This window comes from Amphiura filiformis, chromosome 15 (assembly GCF_039555335.1).
Source record: "Amphiura filiformis chromosome 15, Afil_fr2py, whole genome shotgun sequence".
Lineage (NCBI taxonomy): Eukaryota > Metazoa > Echinodermata > Ophiuroidea > Amphilepidida > Amphiuridae > Amphiura > Amphiura filiformis.
The window spans coordinates 39,860,729-39,885,570 of record NC_092642.1 but is presented as its reverse complement, the minus strand read 5'-3'; the positions used below and the strand labels follow the sequence as shown (position 1 = coordinate 39,885,570).

The 24,842-nt window shown below is 35.5% G+C and overlaps 2 protein-coding genes across 2 annotated transcripts in view; one reads left to right on the top strand and one right to left on the bottom strand.

Moving 5' to 3' along the window:
* The window catches only part of LOC140171627 (palmitoyltransferase ZDHHC6-like), a 53,298-nt gene extending 35,404 nt beyond the window's left edge, over nt 1–17,894 (bottom strand). The window contains exons 1-4 of the mRNA XM_072194912.1: nt 17,859–17,894; nt 13,831–14,228; nt 11,689–11,780; nt 11,003–11,159 (exon numbers count right to left, since the gene is read on the bottom strand). Of these exons, the coding sequence (XP_072051013.1) occupies nt 11,003–11,159; nt 11,689–11,780; nt 13,831–14,070 (489 nt within the window). The 5' untranslated portion in view covers nt 14,071–14,228; nt 17,859–17,894. The remainder of the gene's footprint in view (nt 1–11,002; nt 11,160–11,688; nt 11,781–13,830; nt 14,229–17,858) is intronic.
* Nucleotides 15,728–16,150, top strand: LOC140170950 (uncharacterized). Its single transcript, XM_072194144.1, has one exon. The coding sequence runs from the start codon at nt 15,728–15,730 to the stop codon at nt 16,148–16,150; it is 423 nt and encodes a 140-aa protein (XP_072050245.1).
* Nucleotides 17,895–24,842: the final 6,948 nt, after the last annotated feature.

Sequence of the window (24,842 nt, the reverse complement as noted above, 5' to 3'; positions counted from 1 at the left end):
GACTTTACACCAATTCATGTACTCATTCCACAAACTTGGCATTAATTTCTTTTCCATTTCAGTTTGACTTTTTAAGAAACTGTCTATATTTGAAAAATCTCGATTGGCTTTTGATAAATTTGAAACAACATCAACAAGAATGGCCGAGATGTCATCATTCGATAGAGGGCATGTTGAATCTCCACTTGTATCGGAAGCCTGCCTGCATGTTAAAGAACTCTTGATCTGATATAAGTATATTGCTTCATAGACTTGCAGAATGAATCTGTGTGTATGTCTAAAATTTTGACAAGAACGAATATTAGAAACAGATGCCCCTTTATGTACAACCTTAGCAAGTTCTTTCAACCCCGCATCCCAAAACACTTTCATTATGATAGATTGAAAGTTTTTCAATACATGCCAGTCACCTACATATGGAATTACCCAGTCCATGGATCGGCCTTTCTCATATTTCACTTTCATAATGTATTCAAATGTTTTTAGATCCCCTATAATTATCAGATGATTGATTAATTTTGAAACACCAAAAGTACTATGCAACTCATTTAACACTTTTTTGATAGTATCAGTACAGTCTGCCTTCTCATTATGTAATTTCTAAGAATACAAAAGTTGATTTTCCTGATGGAGGTTTAGTTTTTTGATCTTCTGCTGCAAATTTGCACTTTATGGACGGCATATTAATAGATAGATCTCTATCAATTATTGTGTATCGTTCCAATATATAAATAAATAGCCTACACAGTAAATTTGCAGTAGCAATTTCCTCTACATGTGATCGATGAAATAGATTTAGCTTGATCTTACTTGGTAAGAATGTCTTAAAAGAGGTTCTTTACAAACCGAAGAGTTCTTACTGGAAAAATCCAAACCTCGATTGACTTTGGACAATCGACGATTGCTTTTTTTTGAACTCTTAATTTTGACTTTGGCAGTTGGATCAAAGTGAGTTGATAATGTATCTTCAAAGTCAAAAAAAGCATCTGTGTGTTTTGTATTGCAATCTGCCCATTTATTAAACACATCTGAACATGAAGATTCTAATGAAATCATCTCTTCTTCAAAAAGATCACTATCTAAAAGAAGATCAAAGTGACCCGCTTTTCCATCTGTATCAGGCGTGTTGAGAAGACAGACTGGCTTTGAATCTGGGAAGCAACCATTTGCAAATATTTCAACTAATTTATAATCCGAATCAATCACTTGGTAAACATGTATAGTATTTTTCATACAAAATGACGCTGTTATTATTTGCAAGGTACATGCATATTTTCCGGGTGCTCGAGTATCCCCAATACAGTGTTTGAAATTTTCATAAAATTGACCGGAATCTTTTTCTAAATAGAAAGAGCGAGTCTGTTCTGACAAATTACACAAAGCCTCCATATGTGTTTCTAATTGAAAAGTGATAGCACTTTGAATTTGATCAGCCAGCATTGTCTCAATTGATAGCAAATTCCCTTCTCCTGGAATGCCAAAGCAATTTCGTGGGGAATTTCTTAAACGTGATGTACTGTGAACTGCTATACACCTGTAAAAGCATCTTCCATCACCATAAATTTTAACAGGTGTGAAGCGCTCCATATTTGACAAAATTTCAGTTGGATACAGCAATTCCTTTTCCCCCTTCGGTTGTTGCGCCATCACTGACGTACCATGCCAACTTCTCTCTTTGCCACTTGATGACATAATTGCATATGGATTAAGGCAATCTATGTTATCAATACTTACAACTGTGAAAGCATTTTGATGGATACTTTTTAACTTCTGTTTGCCTTTATCCACAGCAATCATGTCCAAATACCTTTCAAGAGTTTCATTTGAGACACAGATCCCACCCCTATTGAATATGGAGACCAAACGGGTTGAATTTGAAAATCTTTTCAAAATATCAGCATGTATTATTTGCAATGGATAACTATATTCGTCATTGAGAACGAATTGTAAATTTAAAATGGCTATCATACGCCTTAAAAATCTCTTCCTGTTGTGATCTGCCTTCAAATCATCTTCTCCCATAGGAAGTTTGGTAAGTATATCCATGTCAAAATCATGTTTTACTTCCTTTTTCTCTGTGTCGTTTGAGGTAATCAAGAACATAGCATTCCACAAGTTACAGTCAATTTTATTTACAAGTTTATCGAAATCCAAGGCTCTTAATTCAAATGGATTTTCTTTGAAATGTTGGCACAATAATTTACCTTGAGCCAATAAACGTCTATTCAGATCTAAAGCAGCACAGTAAAGTGTAGATTTTTCATCATCAAAGCTAATATGCATACTTTCAGAATCACTCTCAATATCATTTGTATCATCAGCTGAATATTTCTTAACACTGCATTTGTAGAGTAACTTGTGAAGAACTGTTCTTAAATCAGATTTTGTGTACATCAACAGAGTACCTTGCTTTGTGGATTTTGTAACATGTATTTCTAAAAGATTTTCAAACCTGGCCATTAACTCTGACAAAAACTTCTTTTTTCCAACAGGGTTTATTTCACCTTCAGATTCACTACAATTTCCTTTCAATTTTGAAACATACTCATTATATACATTCATCAGTAAACAAGCATTGTCATTTTTGAACAGGTTACACAAATTGGCACATATTTGCAAAAGCGTTTTTTCACGCATAAAATCAGGTCCATTATCTGGTTTAATAGAAATCGGTTTTTCAAATTTATGCAAGAGATCATCAATGTGATTGATAAATAATTAACATATTTTGCATTAGAATGAAAGGTACACAATAGGATTTTTATGTTAGGTTTATACGGTGTTGAATTCAGCAACCATGATAATAAAATTAAGGTTTTTTAACAAGTTATGTTCATATGTTCTGCGTGTGGCAGGAATCACATCTACGGTGGGTTGTAAAGTTCCATAAAAATATGAACAATTTAAAATCGCAAACATTAAAAATGGTGATTTTAATTTTTGTTTATGACAGCAGCATTTATGTTAGGTCAAGATACTCTACAAATCCATAAAAAAAATTTAAAAAGCAAAAAAAAAAAAAAAATTTTTTAAAGATTTTATTTTTCCCAATTAAAAAAACAATTTTAAGATTTTTTCCCAATTAGGCCAAAAAAAAAAAGGTTCGTCTCAAAGCTTTGCGCGCGTTTGTAAAATCCCACGATTTGACAAAAAACGAATGCAGAAAAAATCGGCGATTTAAATGATGTGAATGAAGTCCAGGGAATCTACAAATCAGCACTTATGTTAGGTCAAGATACTCTACAAATTCGCAAAAAAAAATTAAAAAGTAAAATTGATTTTTTCCCAATTACATGATTTTTTTATAGATTTTTTTCCAATTTTTCTATTTTATTTTAAAGATTTTTTCCAAATTTAAATGATGTGAATGAAGTCCAGGGAATCTACAAATCAGCAAAAAAAATAAAAAAATAAAAAACCTAAAAATTTTTTATTATTTTTTTTTTTAGATTAAAAAAAATGTGACTTTTAATTTTTGTTAATGACAAAACAGCACTTATGTTAGGTCAAGATACTCTACAAATCCGCAAAAAAAAATTACAAAGTAAAAAAAAAAAAAAAAAATTTTAATTTTTTAGATTTTTTATTGTTTTTTTCCCAATTAAATGATTTTTTTATAGATTTTTTTCCAATTTTTCTATTTTATTTTAAAGATTTTTTCCAAATTTAAATGATGTGAATGAAGTCCAGGGAATCTACAAATCAGCAAAAAAATTAAAATTAAAAATCACAAAAAATTTTATTATTTTTTTTCTTAGTTAAAAAAAATGTGACTTAATTTTTGTTAATGACAACAGCACTTATGTTAGGTCAAAATACTCTACAAATCCGCAAAAAAAAAAGTAAAAAGTAAAAAAAAAAAATTCTAAATTTTTATAATTGTTTTTTTTTTATAATTTTTTAGATTTTTTTATTGATTTTTTCCCAATTTTTCTATTTTATTTTAAAGATTTTTTCCAAATTTAAATGATGTGAATGAAGTCCAGGGAATCTACAAATCAGCAAAAAAAAAAAAAATTAAAAATCATAAAATTTTTATTACTTTTTTTTCTTGGATTAAAAAAAAATGTGACTTAATTTTTGTTTATGACAACAGCACTTATGTTAGGTCAAGATACTCTACAAATCCGCAAAAAAAAATTAGAAAGTAAAAAAAAAAAATTTTTTTTTTTTAATTTTTTGATTTTTTATTGATTTTTCCCAATTACATGATTTTTTTCCAATTTTTCTATTTTATTTTAAAGATTTTTTCCAAATTTAAATGATGTGAATGAAGTCCAGGTAATCTACAAATCAGCAAAAAAAAAAAAAATTAAAAATCATAAAAATTTTATTATTTTTTTCTTGGATTTAAAAAAAAATGTGACTTTTAATTTTTGTTTATGACAACAGCACTTATGTTAGGTCAAGATACTCTACAAATCCGCAAAAAAAAAGTAAAAAGTAAAAAAAAAAATTTTTTTTTAAATTTTTAGATTTTTTATTGATTTTTTCCCAATTACATGATTTTTTTTCCAATTTTTCTATTTTATTTTAAAGATTTTTTCCAAATTTTAATGATGTGAATGAAGTCCAGGAATCTACAAATCAGCAAAAAAAAATAAATTAAAAATCACAAAAATTTTATTATTTTTTTCTTAGTTAAAAAAATGTGACTTAATTTTTGTTAATGACAACAGCACTTATGTTAGGTCAAGATACTCTACAAATCCGCAAAAAAAAAGTAAAAAGTAAAAAAAAAAAAAAATTCTCAATTTTTATAATTTTTTTTTATTTTTAATTTTTAGATTTTTTATTGATTTTTAAAGATTTTTTCCCAATTACATGATGTGAATGAAGTCCAGAGGCGCTACAAATCAGCTAAAAAAAATTTAAAAATCGGAAAATTTTAATTTTTTTTTTCTTAGATTCTTTAAGAAAAAAACAATCGTGATTTTTGTTAATGACAGCAGCACTTATGTTAGGTCAAGATACTCTACAAATCCAGAAAAAAAATTAAAAGCAAAAAAAAAAAAAAATTCTCAATTTTATAATTTTTTTTTAAAAAGATTTTTTCCCAATTTTTTGGCCTCCAAAATCGCGTATTCTTAGCGGCCTTAATTTATACATGTAGCTTTAAATTTCATATATCATAATGCTCACCTGCTGTCTTCTCTGCCTACGTCTTCGCTTCTTGATACGCTTGTTCCTTTTCTTCTTCTTCTTTCCTTTCTTCTTTTCTCTCACGTATACAGATCCTGTTGACACTGGTAGCTTCATCTTTGAAGGTCTGCACACAGGTGAAGAAGGTTGCACAGCTATCATCACTGGGATAGGTGTTGCTGGTGCGATGTCTAGTGGTGCAGACATGAGAGAAAAACCCATCTGAAAATAGCCGTCACCGCCGAAAACACGCATTGGCTTTATTTTACGCCGTCCTGGGGTTCTGAAAGCACGCCTCTTTTCCTTACGCACCTTTTCAGACTTCTCATTGACCTTTGTTTCTTCTAGCATCATCTTTCTTGGTTTCCGCTTCTTCTTTCTGTTCCTTTTTACCTTCTTTGGCTTCACATATTTCCATAAAGGCGGTACCATGCATGATGGATATGCAGACGGTGACCTGTATCTGGTCACTGCCAGATTAATGTCTTCAGCCAGGCAAAGGTACCCACGGTACTTCAAGTGCAGATTGTCTGTTGCCAAATCGCATTCCCGAACCCCACTACTGATAAACTTGAGTCCTTCCTCTGAGCACAAATTGCTCAACATGTAATTGTAGCTTCGAACATCGAAGTCACCTCTTACCAGCACCGCGGACACAAAAATATTCGCTGATGGAAACTTGAGTTTGACTGTTCTTACTAAATCTCGAAAATGGCGACGAAATGTTGTCAGTAGTCCGCAATTTGAAAGGCTATTAGTTCCTACATGTAAGATGACATTTTCTGGCAGTGGAAATAATGGTTTTTTTTTTTCAATAAACTTCCTAATAGATGTAACAGTTGCTCCAGGCTTTGGAAATACAAGATATCTATTTGAATAGAAATCCAAATCAGTCTGTAGAAATCTGGTTAACGAATCTCCATATACAAATGTGTCTGGGACTTCTTGATGATGGGGCGACACCCTGTTGGAAAATAGTACACAAAAACATGTATAAGATTAAAGTCATGAAGACATTGAAAAAACGGTTTCATTCAGCAAGTCTGCCCAGTCAAAAGTGGAAATTTTTGCGCTTTGCTTGCCAATTTTGAACTGTTTCTCTTGTTTTTAAATTTGTGATTAAAGTTTCCTTACATTGACCTATACACAAAAGGAATATATTCAGCAAGCATTGTTATTTTCGCAGTAGCAGCTTGGAATGCAAAAATAAATGTAGCATAAAAAAATTTCCACTTTTACAGTACAATATATTGGATCCAAAGTAAAGTGAACCCTGAGTGACTACAGGAGGCAAACTGGCAATTTCATTACTAAAATTTGAATGTACATTGTAACAATGTGTTGATGTCAGTTTGAATCAATAAACCAATCAACATACATATGTAACTTCAACTTGTAGCATGTGTTCTTGCATTTTTGTATTATAGTGTATATATTTTAATACGTCACAAGAGAAACAGGGAGTTGAGTATCAGCCCTGTTTAGAAAAAAAACCCACTAGTGTCAATGGAAGACATTATTACATACATGTAGGCCTACCGGTAGGACTCAATAAAACTATTCCAATTTACAACTCAACTTGAAATTGAATGTCCATTGTAATTTATAGGCCCCAAGGCGACAAGAAAAAAAAACGAAAGAAAAAAAAACCCTCCAGACCTGACCGACATGCCTAAAACTTACACCCTTAACATTTGTTGTACGTACGTATAAACTCGCCAAATTTCCAGGTCAACTCATTTTAAAACCCAAATATTTTCTGTTTTTGAACCATGTATCGAAACAATAGGTGCCCCAGAATTTGTACAAAATTTGATTCCCACTCCTCCGTTTTAACCTGCTTTAAAATACATGCCCCAGGGTCCCGTCCCCATAATTCCATTGATCAGGGGAAGGGCCTCCAATTCTTTGGGGCACTCATTTTCAAGGCCACTGGGCAACGAAACTGAATAAAAATATCCGTCTCTCTCAACACGCGATATACAAAATTCCTGGGCTCCGAAATTATCGAATGCAATGACGTCGTCCCAGTAAAACAATGAAAGTTGACAACAATTCAGCACAATTAATCATTACGTCATTTCGCACGTGAATTTTGACATCGCGTCAGGCCTCAAAATAAGCCAGAATTTCTGAGGGCCATTTGTAAAATGTTTGAGGGCCCATATTTGAACCTATGAACCCCACAAAAAAATGAGAAAAGTAGTAATTTTTTTGTGGGCCATTTGGGCCCGCCGAATGTATCTTTTGAGGGCCCTCACTGATTTTCAGGGGCCTAAGGGCCCTTGGTATTTCGAGGTCTGCATCGCGTGTTGAGAGCCGACTGTTTTTATGCATTTTTATGGTCAATATGAGTTTTAAATAAAACCATGTGATTCGTGCTTGATAATTATTTTTCCCAAGGCATAATGTTATGATTTAAAAATAAACCATCATGCCATAAGATTCTGCAGATGAAATTACTATAGAATTCAACCAGCAAAAAATGCCCCCCCCCCCATAATTCAGTTGGCGGTTGATGGTGTACGAATAACGAAAAGGCATCGTTGCATGTCACTGACACCCCTTATCCGACTCGCTGCACAAATCTCAAGCATGCAAGTACTTTGGGCAGCTACTGAAAATGCACGGTCCCCCGCATAACTTGGCGGTTGGGGGGTGTATGAAAGGCATTGTTGCATGTCACCGACACCCCCTTAATCCTACTCGCTGCACAAATCTCAAGCATGCAAGTACTTTGGGCAGCAGGCAGCTACTGAAAAATGCACCCCCCCCCCCATAATTCACTTGGCGGTTGGAGGGTGTACGAAAGGCATCGTTGCATGTCGCCGAAACCCCCTTAATCCAACTCACTGCACAAATCTCAAGTATGTGTCACTGACACTGTGAGTCTGTGTACGTGTACATGTATAGCTATAGCCATACAATCATGACAATAATTCCCTGATGTTACATACGGTAGAAATACTACAAATAGCAACATTCCGTCATTAAACATCACTGAATTAATATTATATTGTCAATAATGTAATGTCAGCTCAGTGCTCATGCATGTGCTGCATCTCACTGACTGGTCATGCTGGTCATGGTTTTGCATTGCACGACAATCACAAATTTCTCGCATACCGGTACCAATTTGTCATAGTAATTTCATAGTAAACACGTCATTAAAGTAAGCTTACGCTCCGAATTTTACCGAAGATCGGTGCAAATTGGTTGATTTTCTAACCCTCCACTTGATGTCAAAACTTTTATGAACCCTGACGAATTTGGTATCAATCGAAAGCTTGCACTTTCAACTCACCTATACAGTGCACAGTTTTCCGTAATTTTAATGCATAGGGTCAGGCCCAGCATTTCTGCTGGCTATCTACGCGAAAAGAGAATTTTCATACCGTATTTTCAACCGCCACAAACTACCACAAGTATTACGTAAAAGTACACAAATTTGGTATCAAATTGAAGCGAAAGAAATGTTTTTCTACTTACCACGCCATCTTGGTCCCGGTTTGACACGAAGACACTTCGTTTTAGCTCGGATAGCTGAGTGCGAACATCGGAAATCCTCGGGATTTTCCGGTACTCGCAAAATGAATAGCGCCATCATATTAGAAATTTGACATCCAGAGCTTGCACAGCGCGACCTGCCGGCTGACTGTTTGAGCCCTTTTCACAAAATCATAGTGTTCTAATTGCAATTAAACTGAATAACCTTGGGGAAAGGGTAAACAGTATACAATTTATCACACCTATATTCTGAAATAGGATCATTTATCACTGTCAATGTCTTTACAAGTAGTACAATTGGTATCCACCTACTGACAATGAACTCCTTCCGTTACTAATACTAACTCTGTTTTGGTCAAATTCTACATTGAATTCAATTATTTCTATAACTTTCCAGATGGGTAATTGTGCATTTCATAGCAATATCAGGGTCAAAGTACAATGTAGGGGTGAAAAATAGCAAATTTGGTATGCACAAAAAGAAGTCCAGTAAACCTAGCCTACGAGCATCAAATTCACCTGGCAATTTTCTGCAATTTGTTTGAATTAAATAACATGATTGGTATGATACTTTAAAATCCTTCGATTCTGTTTCTGGGTGTAAAGCCGTAGCCAGGGGGGTGGGTGTGCCAAGAGATTTTAAGACCAATTTTTTTTTTCTGTTAACTATTGAAAATTAGCCCTTTTTTGAAAAAAACATTCACAAAAGGTTGAAGATAGCCCTTTTGGAAGGAAATTTTTAAAAAAGGTCCACATTTGAGCCTACTGAGAGCAGGTCATTTTCCCCCCATTGGGGGAATATTTCCAGAGAGCACATTTTTTATCTTCAATTCGGGTAGGGGGGTTTTTCAAAAATTTAGTACGGGGATGTGCCACGCAGACTTTCGGATGCCGACTTTCTCTATACCTACTTTTTGCGGTTTTTGCCACCCAACAGTATACCAATTTTTCACAAAAAAACACACAAAATACCCTTGGGCACTTTAAGGGGCATTTTTGCCCAAATGCCACTGAACCCCCCCCCCCCTATCAATATACCAAAATTGCTGAAAAGGTAACCCAAAACCATGTCAAATCCGCGTATGACCCCCTATCATATAAGGGAGTAGTATTAGGGATGCCCACTGTCAATACAGTTGCCACTAGAACGATTTTTCATTTACTGTGTGCGTGCACTCACACACGTATTGTCTATGGAGAAACTGATCGATACAAGAAATCCCAGGCCTGTTAAATGGCGTACATACTTGTTTTGATCCAAATGTAGGCCTACATGTATATCAGGGTGTTTCAAGAAATTCCTGATTCCACCAGAAAACAATAACCAAACTTTTTCCTAATTGGTCAGTAAATAGAGAGGACCTTCCTTTATGAAGAGATCAACTTTTTTTAAAGAAAAATTTAATGAGATGAGAACTACAACAGGTTGAAGTGACACCATTCCGTGCATCAGGTGTTCAAACGCAATTATCTCCGAATTTGGAGTGATGCAAACTTACATAGTCATAAAATGTAACTATTTTTGAAGACAAAATGTACAGGATGTTAAGAAATTTAAGAATGTTTAAGCCTGCCGAAACCCATCTCAAATTATGCACTCCTGACCACCATGTCCATTTTAGATATGCTACATCATGGCTTCCATGCACATTGCTCAATGTAGTAAAGATAACCTTTGAGTTGGAGCAAATTTCTCAAAATTGGTAGTGATTAATGTTACCAAACTTATATCATGATGAAATATAATCATTTTTGAAGATAAAATGTGTTGACATTAAAAGATTGAACAATGTTTAAGACTGCCGCTATTCATTTGAAAAAAAAAAAAAGCACTTATTGTTCAGCTCCTCTATGGAGATATTTTCCATGGCAGCCATCTGTGATCATACTTGAGGTTCCACCAAACAAACCATGGGTTTTGAGGTCTTATATTTTTTGTTGTATGTCAACAAAATCGTTTAAATTTTCAGGATGATCTTATTTCATGTGGTTATAAGCAAATATAATGTTCCAGATAACGCTAGTTAATAAATACATTAAGAAAAAGCACCTTAAAATTGTACTTTCTGTTAGTACCGTATTCCATTTTGGGACTTAAAACTTTTTAACATGTTCTAGCAGCCCTATATAAAAGCGTGACACTCAAAAGGCCATATCTCTGGAATGAAACGTCCGATTAAAATTATTTAAACGCCAAAATGTTTCTTTCATCAATTCCCAGCCAATAAGTAAAGTCTGAATCAAAAAGTACTTCAATTTTTAGTGGACATGCCTAGTAGTATAGGGCCTACAGCCCAGAATTTTAAAGCTTTTTTGGTTCTCGCCGGATCTCTAAAAGTCTGTAACTACTCACCTTATATAATTGCACATAAATAGTATACAGAAAGACACCAGCCCCATGAAGACAGCCTAACGGCGCCACTATCAGAAAGTAGGTGAAATGAGCATGGTTTTTGTGACCGCAACATGTGTTGATCCACGGACAGTGATGGTCCATTTTCATCACACATCTGAGAAGAAATTATAAACATGACGGATGAATATGTATAACGTTATATACCAGGGCTAGAAAAAAATGTTTATTTCCTGGTATAAGCCAAATTTCACTCCAAAATCATAGCAATATTTCACCAAATAAATTTCTAATGTACACAAATGCAAATAAATGTTTTACATAGAGCACTTGAAAATTTCCAAATCCTAAAATTGTGTATATTATTTTTAAAAATGTGTTGGTTAGGCCCTAACTTTTTAAACTGTTTCTGGTTGTGTAAGCACCTAGAAGCATTTGCATTAGGCACTATATTAAATCTGTCTTTATTTATTATTACTATAAAACAACATTCAAGATTGATAAAAAAATTTTAATCTTAATATTCATGCAAGTCCATCAAAGGTCAACACCTTTTCAAATTTAACCACTAGAACATGTCTGACAACATCTGCTAGGTTTTGTAGTACTTAGCTCAAAGGAAATCAGTGGTGATTTAACAGGATCATACCATATTTGAATTCCTTTTTGTCATAAAGCACCCTTACCTTTGGCAATGTCTGCAATGGTGAGATCGCGGTGCCTTAAAACCCTGACAAACCCGACAAAACTGAAGATGCTGCTCATCCTCTTTATTAGCCTGCACACAAAAAGAAAGATTCAATGACTTGCATTCTATAGCATTCTACTATCAATAAGGCCAAGAAAAAAATGTTTGCTTGCCCTCAAATGAATTTTAACAATTGGGTCGGTCGATTTCTTTTTTTTTTTTCTTTTTTTTTTTAATTACAAGCAAACTCTACTGTTTGTATTTAATCAAGGCTCAAAATATGAAGAATCGGACAATGTTGGTGTCAAAATGAATCAACTAACATTACAAAACAACTAAAATGTTGAACACAAGCTCTAAAATGCATTTTTTTACATCTTCAAAATAAAAAAATTTAAAAAGAAAAAAACAACTTTTTCAGGAATTTCCAAAAATAGGGTCGGCATTCTTTTGTACAGTAAATAGAAAAAAACAACTTTCTTCTGATTTCCAAAATTAGGGTCGGTCGGTTGAGGGCAAGCAAACATCTTTTTTTTTGGCCTAAGGCAATGGACCCAATCAAGCAAAATCAGGAGAGTGTAGCTATTAAAGTTGTTTGCAAGTTATGAGCAGATTTCCCATTCAAATCCTTAATGTTCCTTTCTATCAATGTTTTCAACTTTGAACTTCACTTTGGTGTCACAGTTTGATGCCATTTAAAAAAAAAACCAAAAAAACTAAAGGTGATTAAAAGTTCGTTATCATTTGAAACTTGACGTTAATTTGCTTGATCGGATCACATGCGATTCATTTAAGCATCAGTGAATTAGCGGCACAAAGACGTATGTCCATTTAGCTGCTATACAAAAATGTATACGATTGACTGTAATATGCATGACAGTATGTACTTATGTACTACAAATTAAAGAGAACTCATAAAACATCTAACTGCTACATATATGTCTAACTGAAGGTATTTAGTTAAAACAATTTAGCTCTATTGGTGCAAAAGAATAGGTCTACATAATGGTTTCTGACATCGTTTTCATCTGACTTTCGGATAGTGTATGGCATGCTTTTTATTGACTTCGGAATGTCGTCTGCAGGACAGTTGGCAGGTCAGTCTGCGTTACCAGTGTAACCCAGGCCCGTCGGAAGCAAATTAAAAGTGGTACAGCCCACTTTGGGGGTCTGGGGTGAAACTCCCAGCGGGGTTTGAAGGGGCAGAGCCCCTCATGGGGGTTCAAGCCCAAGTACTTTTGAAAATGAAAAGTACAATTTCAACGGTAAGTTAATAGTACTAAACTTCAAAACTAGAACATTCAAAATAAAATTATCAACCATAAAACATGTTTACCAATTCATGATAAAACTCGATTGCAGTACACATGATACTAAATTCGTAAGTCACACCTCAAAAAAAAAAGTAAAATCAACCATTCAAAAATCACCGAAGTTATAAAGTTATCATATTTATACAATATTATACAAAATATTGAATGTTTATGAGAACAATGGTAAGAATATTTTCATGAGGTGAAATATGGACTGTTCCATTAAATGTTTGTTATTATTATTATTTCTTTAGGCTGAAAAGTGGTACGGTCATGGCCGTACCGGCCGTAGCGGTTCCGACGGGCCTGGTGTAACCTATACATTGTTAATACTACCAAGACTAATCTTAGATTTACTTACGAACTTCTTTTCTTACTTATTTGTATTAAAATTGTTTTTGTATCTGCACATTTTTTTTCTTCAAGGACTTTCCAAAAATTTTGAGGACTATTCAAAAGAATTAATTCCAGGACTTTCAAGGCCTTGAAAAGGCAATTTGATTTTCAAGCACTTTTTTGGCTTTTCAAGGTTCTGCACTCACCCTGAAACAAACATTCTCTCGGTCGGACATCTGGGAACATTGTCCCCTTTCAAGCGTGTGCATAGCAACCAGCTCGAGGAAGGGGAACTGCACATGCACACACTGATTTTACAAAGCCTTTTCCATTGTGTGACATCAGCCTGACCGAGAGAATACAACTCAGCAATGGACATACATCTTTGCGCCGCTGAACCATCAAATCATACAAACCACTGCATTTCACTAGACTTTATGTCTATTTCCATATTATTAAAATCAACATTTATAATACAAATATCCACTTACCGGCCTCCATCCTTTTGGAACAAACCCTGGTCCTTCAAACACAGCCCAGAAATAATTATACAAAATAAGAAAAATCCACTGTGACAATATAATAAAGTTGATAATACTCATGTAGCTGTTAGTTGTAGGTGGCCACATCACCAAGTCACAGTATATAGCTACCATTGTGATGTAAAATATCAAAAACAATGCCACCCATGGGCCCCAATGGCAAAGTCGTCTTAATGGTCCAAAACACATGATTATGCAGTGGGCACTGGGCAGAGAATGCCCAAATATTGATCTGAAGAATTGCGTGGAGTCGCACGTCAAGTCATCCAAATCCAAGGAACTGTTTCTGCTCAATCACATCAAATTCTTTATCCAACAAGAAGGTCACCACTGTAGTTGTGTCATCACTAGAATTGGAAAAAGAAAAAAGAAAGGAGTATTAGACATAAAGAAGCATTACACCAAGAATGTTAACTTTTAAAAACTACAATTTGTAAGAAAATTACCGCTTGTTAGGGAACAAACCAAAATATTAACAAAGCCAGAGGCTACTATAATTCATTTTAGTTTTGTTTCATAGCCTGCCTTGTCCCTCCCTGTCTATAAAGAAATCAGAAGCTGGTCAAAAAAACTCAAAATGAAATAACATCAAATGAAATTTTGTTAAAGCATCTATGTAATTGACAATAATAAGTTAATAACCCCTCCCTCCCTAATAAAAGAGGTTTCGTTCATTGGATATTATGGACTTCATGCTTCGATCATCAATCAATTCAGGTTGCTGTCACTTTTGCACACTGAGCATGTGTGCAATTGACCTTTTCGATAAATCCCATAATTCCTTATGGTTAGACCCAAGATATCGTCATTTGAGAACACACAATCGCCGGTCATTTCTAAAGATGCATTTATACTCAGCTCAATCGCTTTTGCAGAAACCTGAATCCATGCATGATCAGTGTACTAAATCGCCGTCGTATTTGCCTGCTGAGCATGCGCATGATTCGCTGTTTTTCAAAAGTGACACGTAGGCCTATATTGACAACCTCCTAAGCCGCCTGCATGCAGGATTGAGACTACGGCTTCCAGTGACATCTTCCACCTGCGTTTTCGTCCTTTCCCATCGCTACAGGGCTTGGTTGATTGCCTAAAGATAGTTGTTGTGGACGTTTAGGCCTTCGTACCTGCGCAGTGGAGCTTTTAGGTGGAGTGCAGTGTGCGCAGTACTGGCCCCACCCTTTACACTCGTGGTTCATCCGCCATGGCCTAGCAAGCTGGGACGGTGACGGCGAGGTCAGAGTTTCCCTCTCCTAGGCAGATTGCCATTCAAGACTAGAGAAGTCCGCCTCTCCTACAGTGGAGGAGATTCTATGCAGCCTTGAAGTCAGTTTAAGTTCAGAGCCCATTGCGCAGTACTGATGGAGAGACACTCCTCACTGATAAGGCCTAGCTATTATGAACCAATGGTCGGAACACTTCCAATCCCTCAGTGCCAACCATATAGTACAAGACACTGCACTCAACCGCATTCCTCAGCAGCCGATGAAAACAGAGACCTGTAAAGCAATTGAGCAGATGAAGATTGGAAAGGCAGGAGGAGTTGATGGCATACCCGCAGAGATATGGAAGCACGGAGACCGACACTGCACACCAAACTGCATGAACTCTTCTCTTGCTGTTGGAATCAAGGCAAGCTTCCCCAAGACCTAAGAGATGCAGTTATTATCACCTTGTACAAGAACAAAGGGGAAAGTCTGACTGCTCCAATTATAGGGGGATTACCCTGCTCTCCATCGCTGGAAAAGTCCTTGCACGGATCCTCTTGAATAGACTGGTAACCACCATTGCAGAGGAGCACCTCCCAAAAAGCCAATGTGGTTTTAGATCCAACAGAGGAACTACTGACATGGTGTTTGCTCTTCGCCAGCTCCAGGAGAAGTGTCCTGAACAAAACAAAGGACTTTTTGTCACTTTTGTGGATCTGACCAAGGCGTTTGATACTGTGAGCAGGAAAGGACTTTGGCAAATCATGGAACGCCTAGGCTGTCCCCCAAAGTTCCTCAACATGATCATCCAGCTCCATGAAAACCAGCTTGGTCAGGTTAGACTGAATAACGACCTCACAGAGCCCTTCCCCATTACCAATGGGGTGAAGCAGGGCTGTGTTCTTGCGCCAACTCTATTCAGTATCTTCTTCAGCATGATGCTCCATCAGGCCACTGTTGATCTTGATGATGATGACGGTATTTACATTCGTTATCGAACTGATGGTAGCCTGTTTAACCTGAGGCATCTACAGGCCCGTGCATCAAGACAATGGATCTGCTAGTTCGGGAGTTGTTGTTTGCTGATGATGCCGCTCTTGTTGCCCACACAGAAAGTTCCATGCAGCGCATCACATTCTGTTTCGCAGAGGCCACAAAACTCTTTGGACTTGAAGTCAGCCTGAAGAAGACTGAAGTGCTTCACCAGCCAGCACCCCACGATGTGTACAAACCTCCCACATCTTCATCGACAAGACAGAACTAAAATCAGTGCACCAATTCACCTACCTGGGATCTACTATTTCCTCTGATGCCAAGCTGGATAAAGAGATTGACAGCAGATTGGCCAAAGCAAACAGCGCCTTTGGCAGACTGTACAAACAAGTGTGGAACAACAAGCACCTGAAGAAAGCCACCAAAATCAGTGTATACAAAGCTGATGTGGTTCTGACCACCCTCCTGTACGGCTCTGAGTCATGGGTAACATACCGCAAGCATCTACGAATCCTTGAACGCTTTCATCAGACTGTCTCATCAAGCTGTCTCTGACTTTGAAGTTTCAAGAAGAACCCAGTTGGAAGACAAGAGAAAGCGGCGGAAAGAGAGCAGCAACAGGACCCCCACCACTGATCAGACTTTTACCTGCAGCTACTGCAGTCGGACCTGCCTATCCCGCAAGATCGGCCTATTTAGCCACCAGCGAGCCTGTAGCGGAAAACGTGGACAAAAGCCTTAAATCTTCGTTAGCGAAGTCAAGCCAAGAAGAAGAACTGTTTACACAATCATTGTGTAAACAATGATTAATTTACATATCATAGGCACAAAAGACCGTGTTCATGTAGTACAGGGAACCCATACCGTAGTAGCTCTGCACAAATAGGGCAGCACCAATACGAAAATGTCATACCAATAAATGATGTGTCTGTTTTGCCCGGTTTTTTAAGTTTGCATTGCGAACTAGTGTTCATGTACCGTTACTCAGCCAAACATGGCAGAGTAGGTCCCGGATCTTCGGTACATGTTCCTATCTCCTCAACGTTATACCTTTCCAACAAGGAAAGAGATACGAAAAGCGAACGTCTACAACTGACCTAGATTTACTAGTAGAATCATGTTGTACTACCAGCAGATGAACTACATGACGTCTAATAATACGGTCAGCATTTCCCGGTGTCAGATCATGGGATGATTTGTTAGCCATACTAGAATTTTGTTTTCAGTTTCAGATACATAAGAATCAGAAAGGGACCGTTGGACTTGGAGAATTTCTTCTCGACCCGTACACTGCTTATCACTTGCAGATATAGGTAGTGTATGTGCTTCGTCCGTGATTCGGAAGTCACGTAATTTCGTAAAGCCGTTGGTCCCGTGTACAGGAAGAGTCAAACCCTGTGCACGTATTGAGTGTCAGAGCTATTTCGAAAAGAAAAGGGGGACCATCCCCGGTTCTGATAATCTGCAATCAATCCTAGGTTCCAGGATCGTGCATAGGTAAAAAACTGTGCACGTTAAGCCCGTGCGACAATACTCAATTTGAGGTATGCACGTAATGACGTATATAGGAAGAAGAAGAAGAGTGTCACAATTTGCACAAATCCAGGTTATCTGACGTGTCGAATTAAAAATTTCAACATCGGATTATTCGTATACTACGTACAACAGTTACCTGAATTTTAACCTACAGTTAAAATGTGTTGCCCTTTACAGCATAACGATTATGCATTGTTAAATTTCACACATAAAACGTAGAAAACGATTAAAATTAAAGCTTACCATAGCCCAATGTTGTTTTTTTAGGAAAGGTCAAAGTGCAATGTGAGAATTGGCACTAGAAACACTATTTTCCTAAAGTAATGTTGTATTTATTTTTTTCTGTAGATATAAGCTAAATTTATTTTCATTAATTGGGTTTATAATTTAATGTAAAAAGTAGAAAAATGTATGAATTTAGCATGACTGAAATGAAATGATAATCTACTGCTTTAGAGATTGATTTATTTTCATTTTATAACGCTGACACGGTTCATTTGTTCGTACCTGGAGCCGTGTTTCTTCTCCAGTGAGTCACCATCCGAACACACCCGAAATAGCCAGCAGATAAATCCTCTATGTCTCTATCTAGGCCTACTGAGAAAGTGTTTCACAAATTGTACCGTTAAGATCACTCGCAGCAAACTTGCATATACCAGGCTACACATTTCAAAATATGAGATTTTTTTTCTTTCTAGCCTTCAAAGTTTAGGGCTGGCATTTCCTTCGGAGGGGGGGGGGGGTCATAAATATTTGGAAAGAAAAATAGGGGGGTCGGGGATCATAAAATTTATAATGACCCGATTGATTTCAATACAATTTTAGCCTGTTTGGGGGTAAGGTGTCATCGATGGTGGGGGTCATAAAATGTTAGTTGCCGAAATACTGTGGGGCCGACTTTGTAAATTTGCGACCCCTCCCCTTCCGAAGCAAATGCCAGCCCCCTAAATATACAAAACCTTTTCATGTTATTTCTGGCCTCATTTGTAGAACCTTTTTCTCCGCAATCCAAAGTAAGTAAGTAAGACAAACAGCAGAGGGGAGTAGGCCTACGGTGACTGAAAAGATCAGATGTGAAAATCTTTATAGGCTAGATCAATTGTGCACAAATTAATACAAATCAGAGTTTTAAGCTTTAATGCCAGAGTTGGCAGAGTATATGCACAACCAGCACAATGGCCAACTGGACTTCGGAAAAGTCTAGGGCAGGGGCTTCCCCTATCATTTGCAAAAAAGAAAGCAGAAAAAGAAGAAGGAAGAAAAAGAAAAGGAAGAAGGAAGACGAAGAACCAGGCAGTAGCGGCATCACTAGAATTGGGCTTAGGCCTATAGGGAAACAGATTGTGTGATCCCTTTCTTCTACACAAGATAGTAAATAGGGCGCACCATACCGTGATTATTATGGTACGCCCTATTTACTATCTTAGATACCCCGTATTATTGAAACATTATTGCACCAGATGGCTTCATTATGGCCTTCACTTGGTATTCTTTCGAACTTCTGAGGATGCAACGTGCTAACATCTCCCCTCAAAAAACCCCTCCTAATGCCCGGCTATTCGTGGGTAGTAGGCCTATACAAGTTACAGTCTGCCGCCTGGACAACCAATTCTTTAGAAATGCTTAGTCGCGCTAAAAGTCGATCGATACATGTAAAAATCAGCACAATTCAGAGATACACCTTTTTGCTATGAAATTAATTTTCTCGGTCAAATATAAAGCAATATTTTTTTTTCTTCAGTAATGTCAGTTAAAAACTTGGTGCTTGAATATACATTTTTTTAAATCCTGGTGTTAAAATTAAGCATCAAATTGTGTCTTTTAGTGTGATATTTTTGATTTTTATAGGCCTTGAATTCGCCTGCGAGCTTTTTACGGAATTCATGTTTTAGCGTCTCAAACTAACATAGTTTGCTAAAGAAAGATATTTCCCACCTCTGTAAAGCACATCGTGTGGGTCTATATGTTATAGTTTTGTCAGAATGTCCGTTTTTGTTTTACCCTTTTTCCATTTATGCTCCGAAAATGTCAAACTAAGTAAAAGTAGGCAATGGTGAGTACTTTTATCTCGAGAGCAACCAACAGAAATAGTCGATATTTCCTTTGTTGTTATCCAGGTCAATTTTTCATTGAAAGCAAATTGCCCGACCAGCGATTAAATCCCCAATTGGGTGTTCTGGTTAAACATGATCAGTAGGAGCGCTATAGGTCTGGGAATTTCTTTGCTATATTGAAGTTCTGGCAACACTATAGCCATGCCGGTATTCTATTAAACCCAGGGATATCGATCCAAAATGCTAGTACTAGCCTTTAGATTTCACGTGTTGATTTAGAAATTTTTCAGCCGACAGTGAAAGATGGTGAAATCAAAACGGAAATTCTGACAAAACTATGATATATAGCTCACGGTGATGTGCTTTAGAAAGTTGGGGAAAATCCTTCATTAGCGAACTATATTACTTTGAAAAGCTAAAAGGTTGATCAAGAAAAAGCTCGCGGGCCGAGCTGAAGCCTATAAAATCGAATATCTTACACTAAATGACTGAATTTCAGGCCTAAGTTTAACACCAGGATTTAAAAAAAAATCAGTATCAAGCATTATAGTTTTTCCAGCCATTTACTGAAAAAATGAAAATTATTGCTTTTCATTTGGCTGAGAAAAAAATTTTTACACTGAAAAGGTGTAACTCAAAATTTTGCTCATTTCAGAGCTATGTGAGACCCCGGATATCAAGAAAGGACGCACCGTTTTGCGCATGCGCATAGTAGTGATTTCCCGACTTTGAGCTAGTCTCCACAGCAGCCAGTTTGGTTCCGCTCCCTCCACACAAACAGTCTGCCAATGGCCACTTATAACGCCGTTTCTGATTGGCTACACGTATATAGCCGTAGAGCTGTGCATACGGGAACTTGATTGACCTCAGTCTAGCTGGCGAGATGGCGGGTCAAACTTGCTCATGAATAATAAAGTAGCCGTGTAGCCGATCGACCAATTGAAAGCTTTGTTTGACGTCAAGCTGGATGACGTCGGCAATGATTCGTTAGCGAATCTAAAAGGACCAGTTCGTGACCATTGGCAGACTGTTTGTGTGGAGGGAGCGTAACCAAACTGGCTGCGGAGGAGACTAACTTTGAGCATGCTCATTTCAGTGATATCTCGACTTTGCGCACGTAATTAATTAAGATGCGCATTTGAACGAATTCCCTAGTTTGCGCAGCCGAATTTCCGATTTTGAGCAGCGTGCGCAAACTGGGAATTTCTTTGATATGCGCATGCTCAAACAGCCGAATTTCCGAGTTTGAGCAGCCTGCGCAAACTAGGAATTTCCTTGAAATGAGCATGAACGTATGTATGGAGCGAAGTCAACACGTAAAACTAAATTGCATCATGATCACGGACGGTACAACTGTCAAAACGGAGGAAATTATTGCTCTGAAGATTTAATTTTGCTTTCTATCATCAGAATTGTATATTATTATTATTATTATTATTATTAATAGTATAGATTATTATTATTATTATTATTATTATTATTATTATTTATTATTATTATTGTTATAATTTTTTTATTATTCTTATTATTCTTCTTATTATTATTGTATTATTGTTATTATTATGAGTGTTATTAATATTATTATAAATATACTGTGGTTTTATTGTTGATATTAGCCGGACTATTTGTATTATAATAAAAGTCACATTGGAGAATTTAATTTGTTTATATAATTATTCTCTTTCTTCTGTTACTTATTGTATTTATAATGTATCTTTTATCTATTTTATAGGCTGTTTATTTATTTATTATCATAACATATTTTATCATTAATTGATTTATTATTATTTACTTAGTTGTTCATCTAACAAAATAAGTACCTTTTTGGGGGAACTATATTGGTTATAATAATAAAATAATGATAAACAATACAGGAAAGGATATCATAACAATTGTCCACTTGACAAGGTGATTAGCGCAATGTCACGTTATATAATAGGAACAATAGCTGAATGGCTAGGATATTGAATTCTTTGGTATTAATCATTGACTGGTGTGCTATTATTAATTGATGGAATCTGTATAATATATATAAAATCAATGGATTCTATAATTTAACCAGATTCTTATCATTGATAAAAAAACAAATTTAAAATCAGCCATCTTTCTTTTGTATGAAAATGTTTAATAAATCATAGACACGGTAACACCATGGCTGTCGAAAGGTTTAAAGTTTAAAATGAAATCACACTTCTAAGCCCCTATATCACTAAACTTGAATGTTTAACATGTTTGAGTATATTGAGGGATAGTGCTTATAGCACTAAGAAAAAAAGAAGGAAGGAAGGAAGGAAGGAAGAAACTTGCGGAATAAAAAAAAGATGGGTTCCCTGTCCATTCAGTCTTTCCGATATCCCGATTTTAGATGAAAAGAAAGGAAACAAACGAATCCGTCCTTCAAAATATAATAATTAGCCCGATTTTAGATGAAAAGAAAGGAAGAAAAACAAATGAAAGAAAGAAAATCAGTTCAAAACTGATTATTATTATATAATAACTCATAACATCCATGCTAAAAAAGACAAAACAATGTTTTGTTAAAACATATGGAATAAAATTAAAAGAAAGTCACTGAAAGAGAAAAAACAAATAAGAAAGAAATATAATTTTCTAATTTGCAAATTTGATAAATATATTGAGGGATAGTGTTTAGAATGAACGAAAAAAACACGCGAAAAAAGACAAAGCAATGTTTTGTCAAAAAATGTGGAATAAAAAGAAAGTCACTGAGAGAGAGAAAACAAATAAGAAAGAAATATAATTTAATTTTCTAATTTGAAAAAGAAAGTCACCCCTTTACAAACAAAAATCTTAATTAATTATCTAATTAAAGGATGCTATTATACAGTCTACAGCCTGACCATGCACACGGGATAAAACGACCAACTTATGTGCTTCCAAATCTGGGTATTTGATATACCCAGATATGGAAGACATATGTGGGAGCGTGAACAGGAAAAATAACGAGTTATGAAGTTTAAAATGAAATATATATATTATCACTAAACGCATTATATAATGCAATCACTTTGTAAACATGTTTGAATGCTGAACATACTTAAAAGTATATTGAAGGATAGTATTAAAAAGAAAAAAAAAAAAAACACCAAAAAGACAAAGCAATGTTTTGTTAAAAATGTGGACTAAAAGTAAAAGAAAGTCACTGAAAGAGAGAAAATAAATAAGAAAGAAATATATTTTATTTTTTTATTCGAAATGGATGCTATTATAGGGCATGCAGTCTACAGCCTGGCCATACACACGGCATAAAACGACACACTTCTATGCTTCCAAATCTGGGTATTTGGTATGCCCAGATATGGAAGACCTATGTGAGAGCGTGAACAGTAAAAATAACGAGTAAATATGATGTTTAAAATTAAATATATCGCTAAACTCATTATTGCAATCACTTATTTAACATGTTTAAATGTTGAACATGTTGTAGTGTAGAAAGAAAGAAAGAAAGAAAGAAAGAAAGAAAGAAAGAAAGAAAGAAAGAAAGAAAGAAAGAAAGAAAAAGAAAGAAAGAAAGAAAGAAAGAAAGAAAGAAAGAAAGAAAGAAAGAAAGAAAGAAAGAAAGAAAGAAAGAAAGAAAGAAAGAAAGAAAGAAAGAAAGAAAGAAAGAAAGAAAGAAAGAAAGAAATATATTTTATTTTCTTATTTGAAAAAGAAAGTCACTCCTTTACAAAGATCTTAATTAATTATCTAATTAAAGGATGCCATTATACAGTCTACAGCCTGACCATGCACACGGCATAAAACGACCAACTTCTGTGCTTCCATATCTGATATGGAAGACCTACGTATATATTATCCCTATAACGCCCCAGCAAACACAAAAACGTTTTAAATAAGTTATATTTTGGCTTTTGGTTTAGGTAAAAACGTTTTAATAACATTAAATTGTCGGGTTATATAAAGTTCATGGTAACGTTTTAAAACGTTTTGTATGAAAACACACTACAACAATATTTTTAAATGTTTTCTAAAAATGTTATTGTTAATTATTTTTGCCAACATTTTTGCCAAATATTGTGTCAATACTTAAATAACATTATGTTCAAATATTTGAACCCAGCAAACACAGAAATGTTCTTAAAATGTTTTTTCAAAACCTTTTAATAACATTTAAATGTCGGGTTATATAAAGGTCATGAAAACGTTTTAAAACGTTATTGAAAATATTTTGGGCAAACATTTTTCGAAAAATATTTTTTCAACCCCAAAATAACATTCTGTTTAGAATGTTTTGTATCAAGTTTTCAAGAATGTTTTAGAATGTTATTAAAACGTTTTTATACTTTATAATTTAAATGGCGTGATTGGGCATGTTTGAATGCTGAACATGTTGGAGTATAGTTTTTAGAAAGAATGAAAAAAAAACACGCAAAAAATTTTCCACCTAGAATTTGGAAGACATTTGCATACCCTACTCGAATTAACTTCCAAACTTTCCTCTTTGAAAAATGTATACGGGTCTGTAGGAAGCGGCCATATAATTATTTCCAATTTGCATGCAATGCAAGAATAAGAATTAATATACGAAACTAACTATAAACTGCACACAGGTGACAAATGGAGCAGAAACTGTGTCAAATTATGTCAATCACTGATTATATCTTGTCTCATATATGAGAACTGTTATATCAGGCTCAAATATCTAGTGGCCCGTCGGGTCAGCATTGTTGGAAGTTATACTGGCCCAATGCAAAATCCACTGGCGCAGGGCCACCGGACCACCGCTTAAATCTGTCCCTGCCAACGGGTGAAACTGATAATTGATAATTTAGTTATTATCAAATTTACATTCTAAAGTTATTATGTAGGCCTACAGGCGAATGCCATGTTGCATTCGTGACGTGAAAATACTGTTATTCAACAAAGAATTAGGCCTGGTTTATAAGCGCTTCGACCATGTTGACCGTGTCCAAACAGGGATTTCCCTTTTAATAAAGGAGCACCGCGCAATGCCGCATGTAGAATAGGCCTATCCATTTGTATATATTCAATATAGCTGTCAATCATCAGAATAGTTAGTACCCCTTTTCATAAATAAGTACATGATTAATATTATAATAAATATAATATAGGTGTGGTGTTTGCTAGAAATCAGTAATTTGCAAAGACAAAAAGACAATCAGGGGGTTACCAGCCTTTAATTTATGCAAAA

What these genes read in the sequence shown, in the direction of transcription:
- LOC140170950 (XM_072194144.1), top strand. Translation starts at nt 15,728, where the DNA reads ATGGTGTTTGCTCTTCGCCAGCTCCAGGAGAAGTGTCCTGAACAAAAC.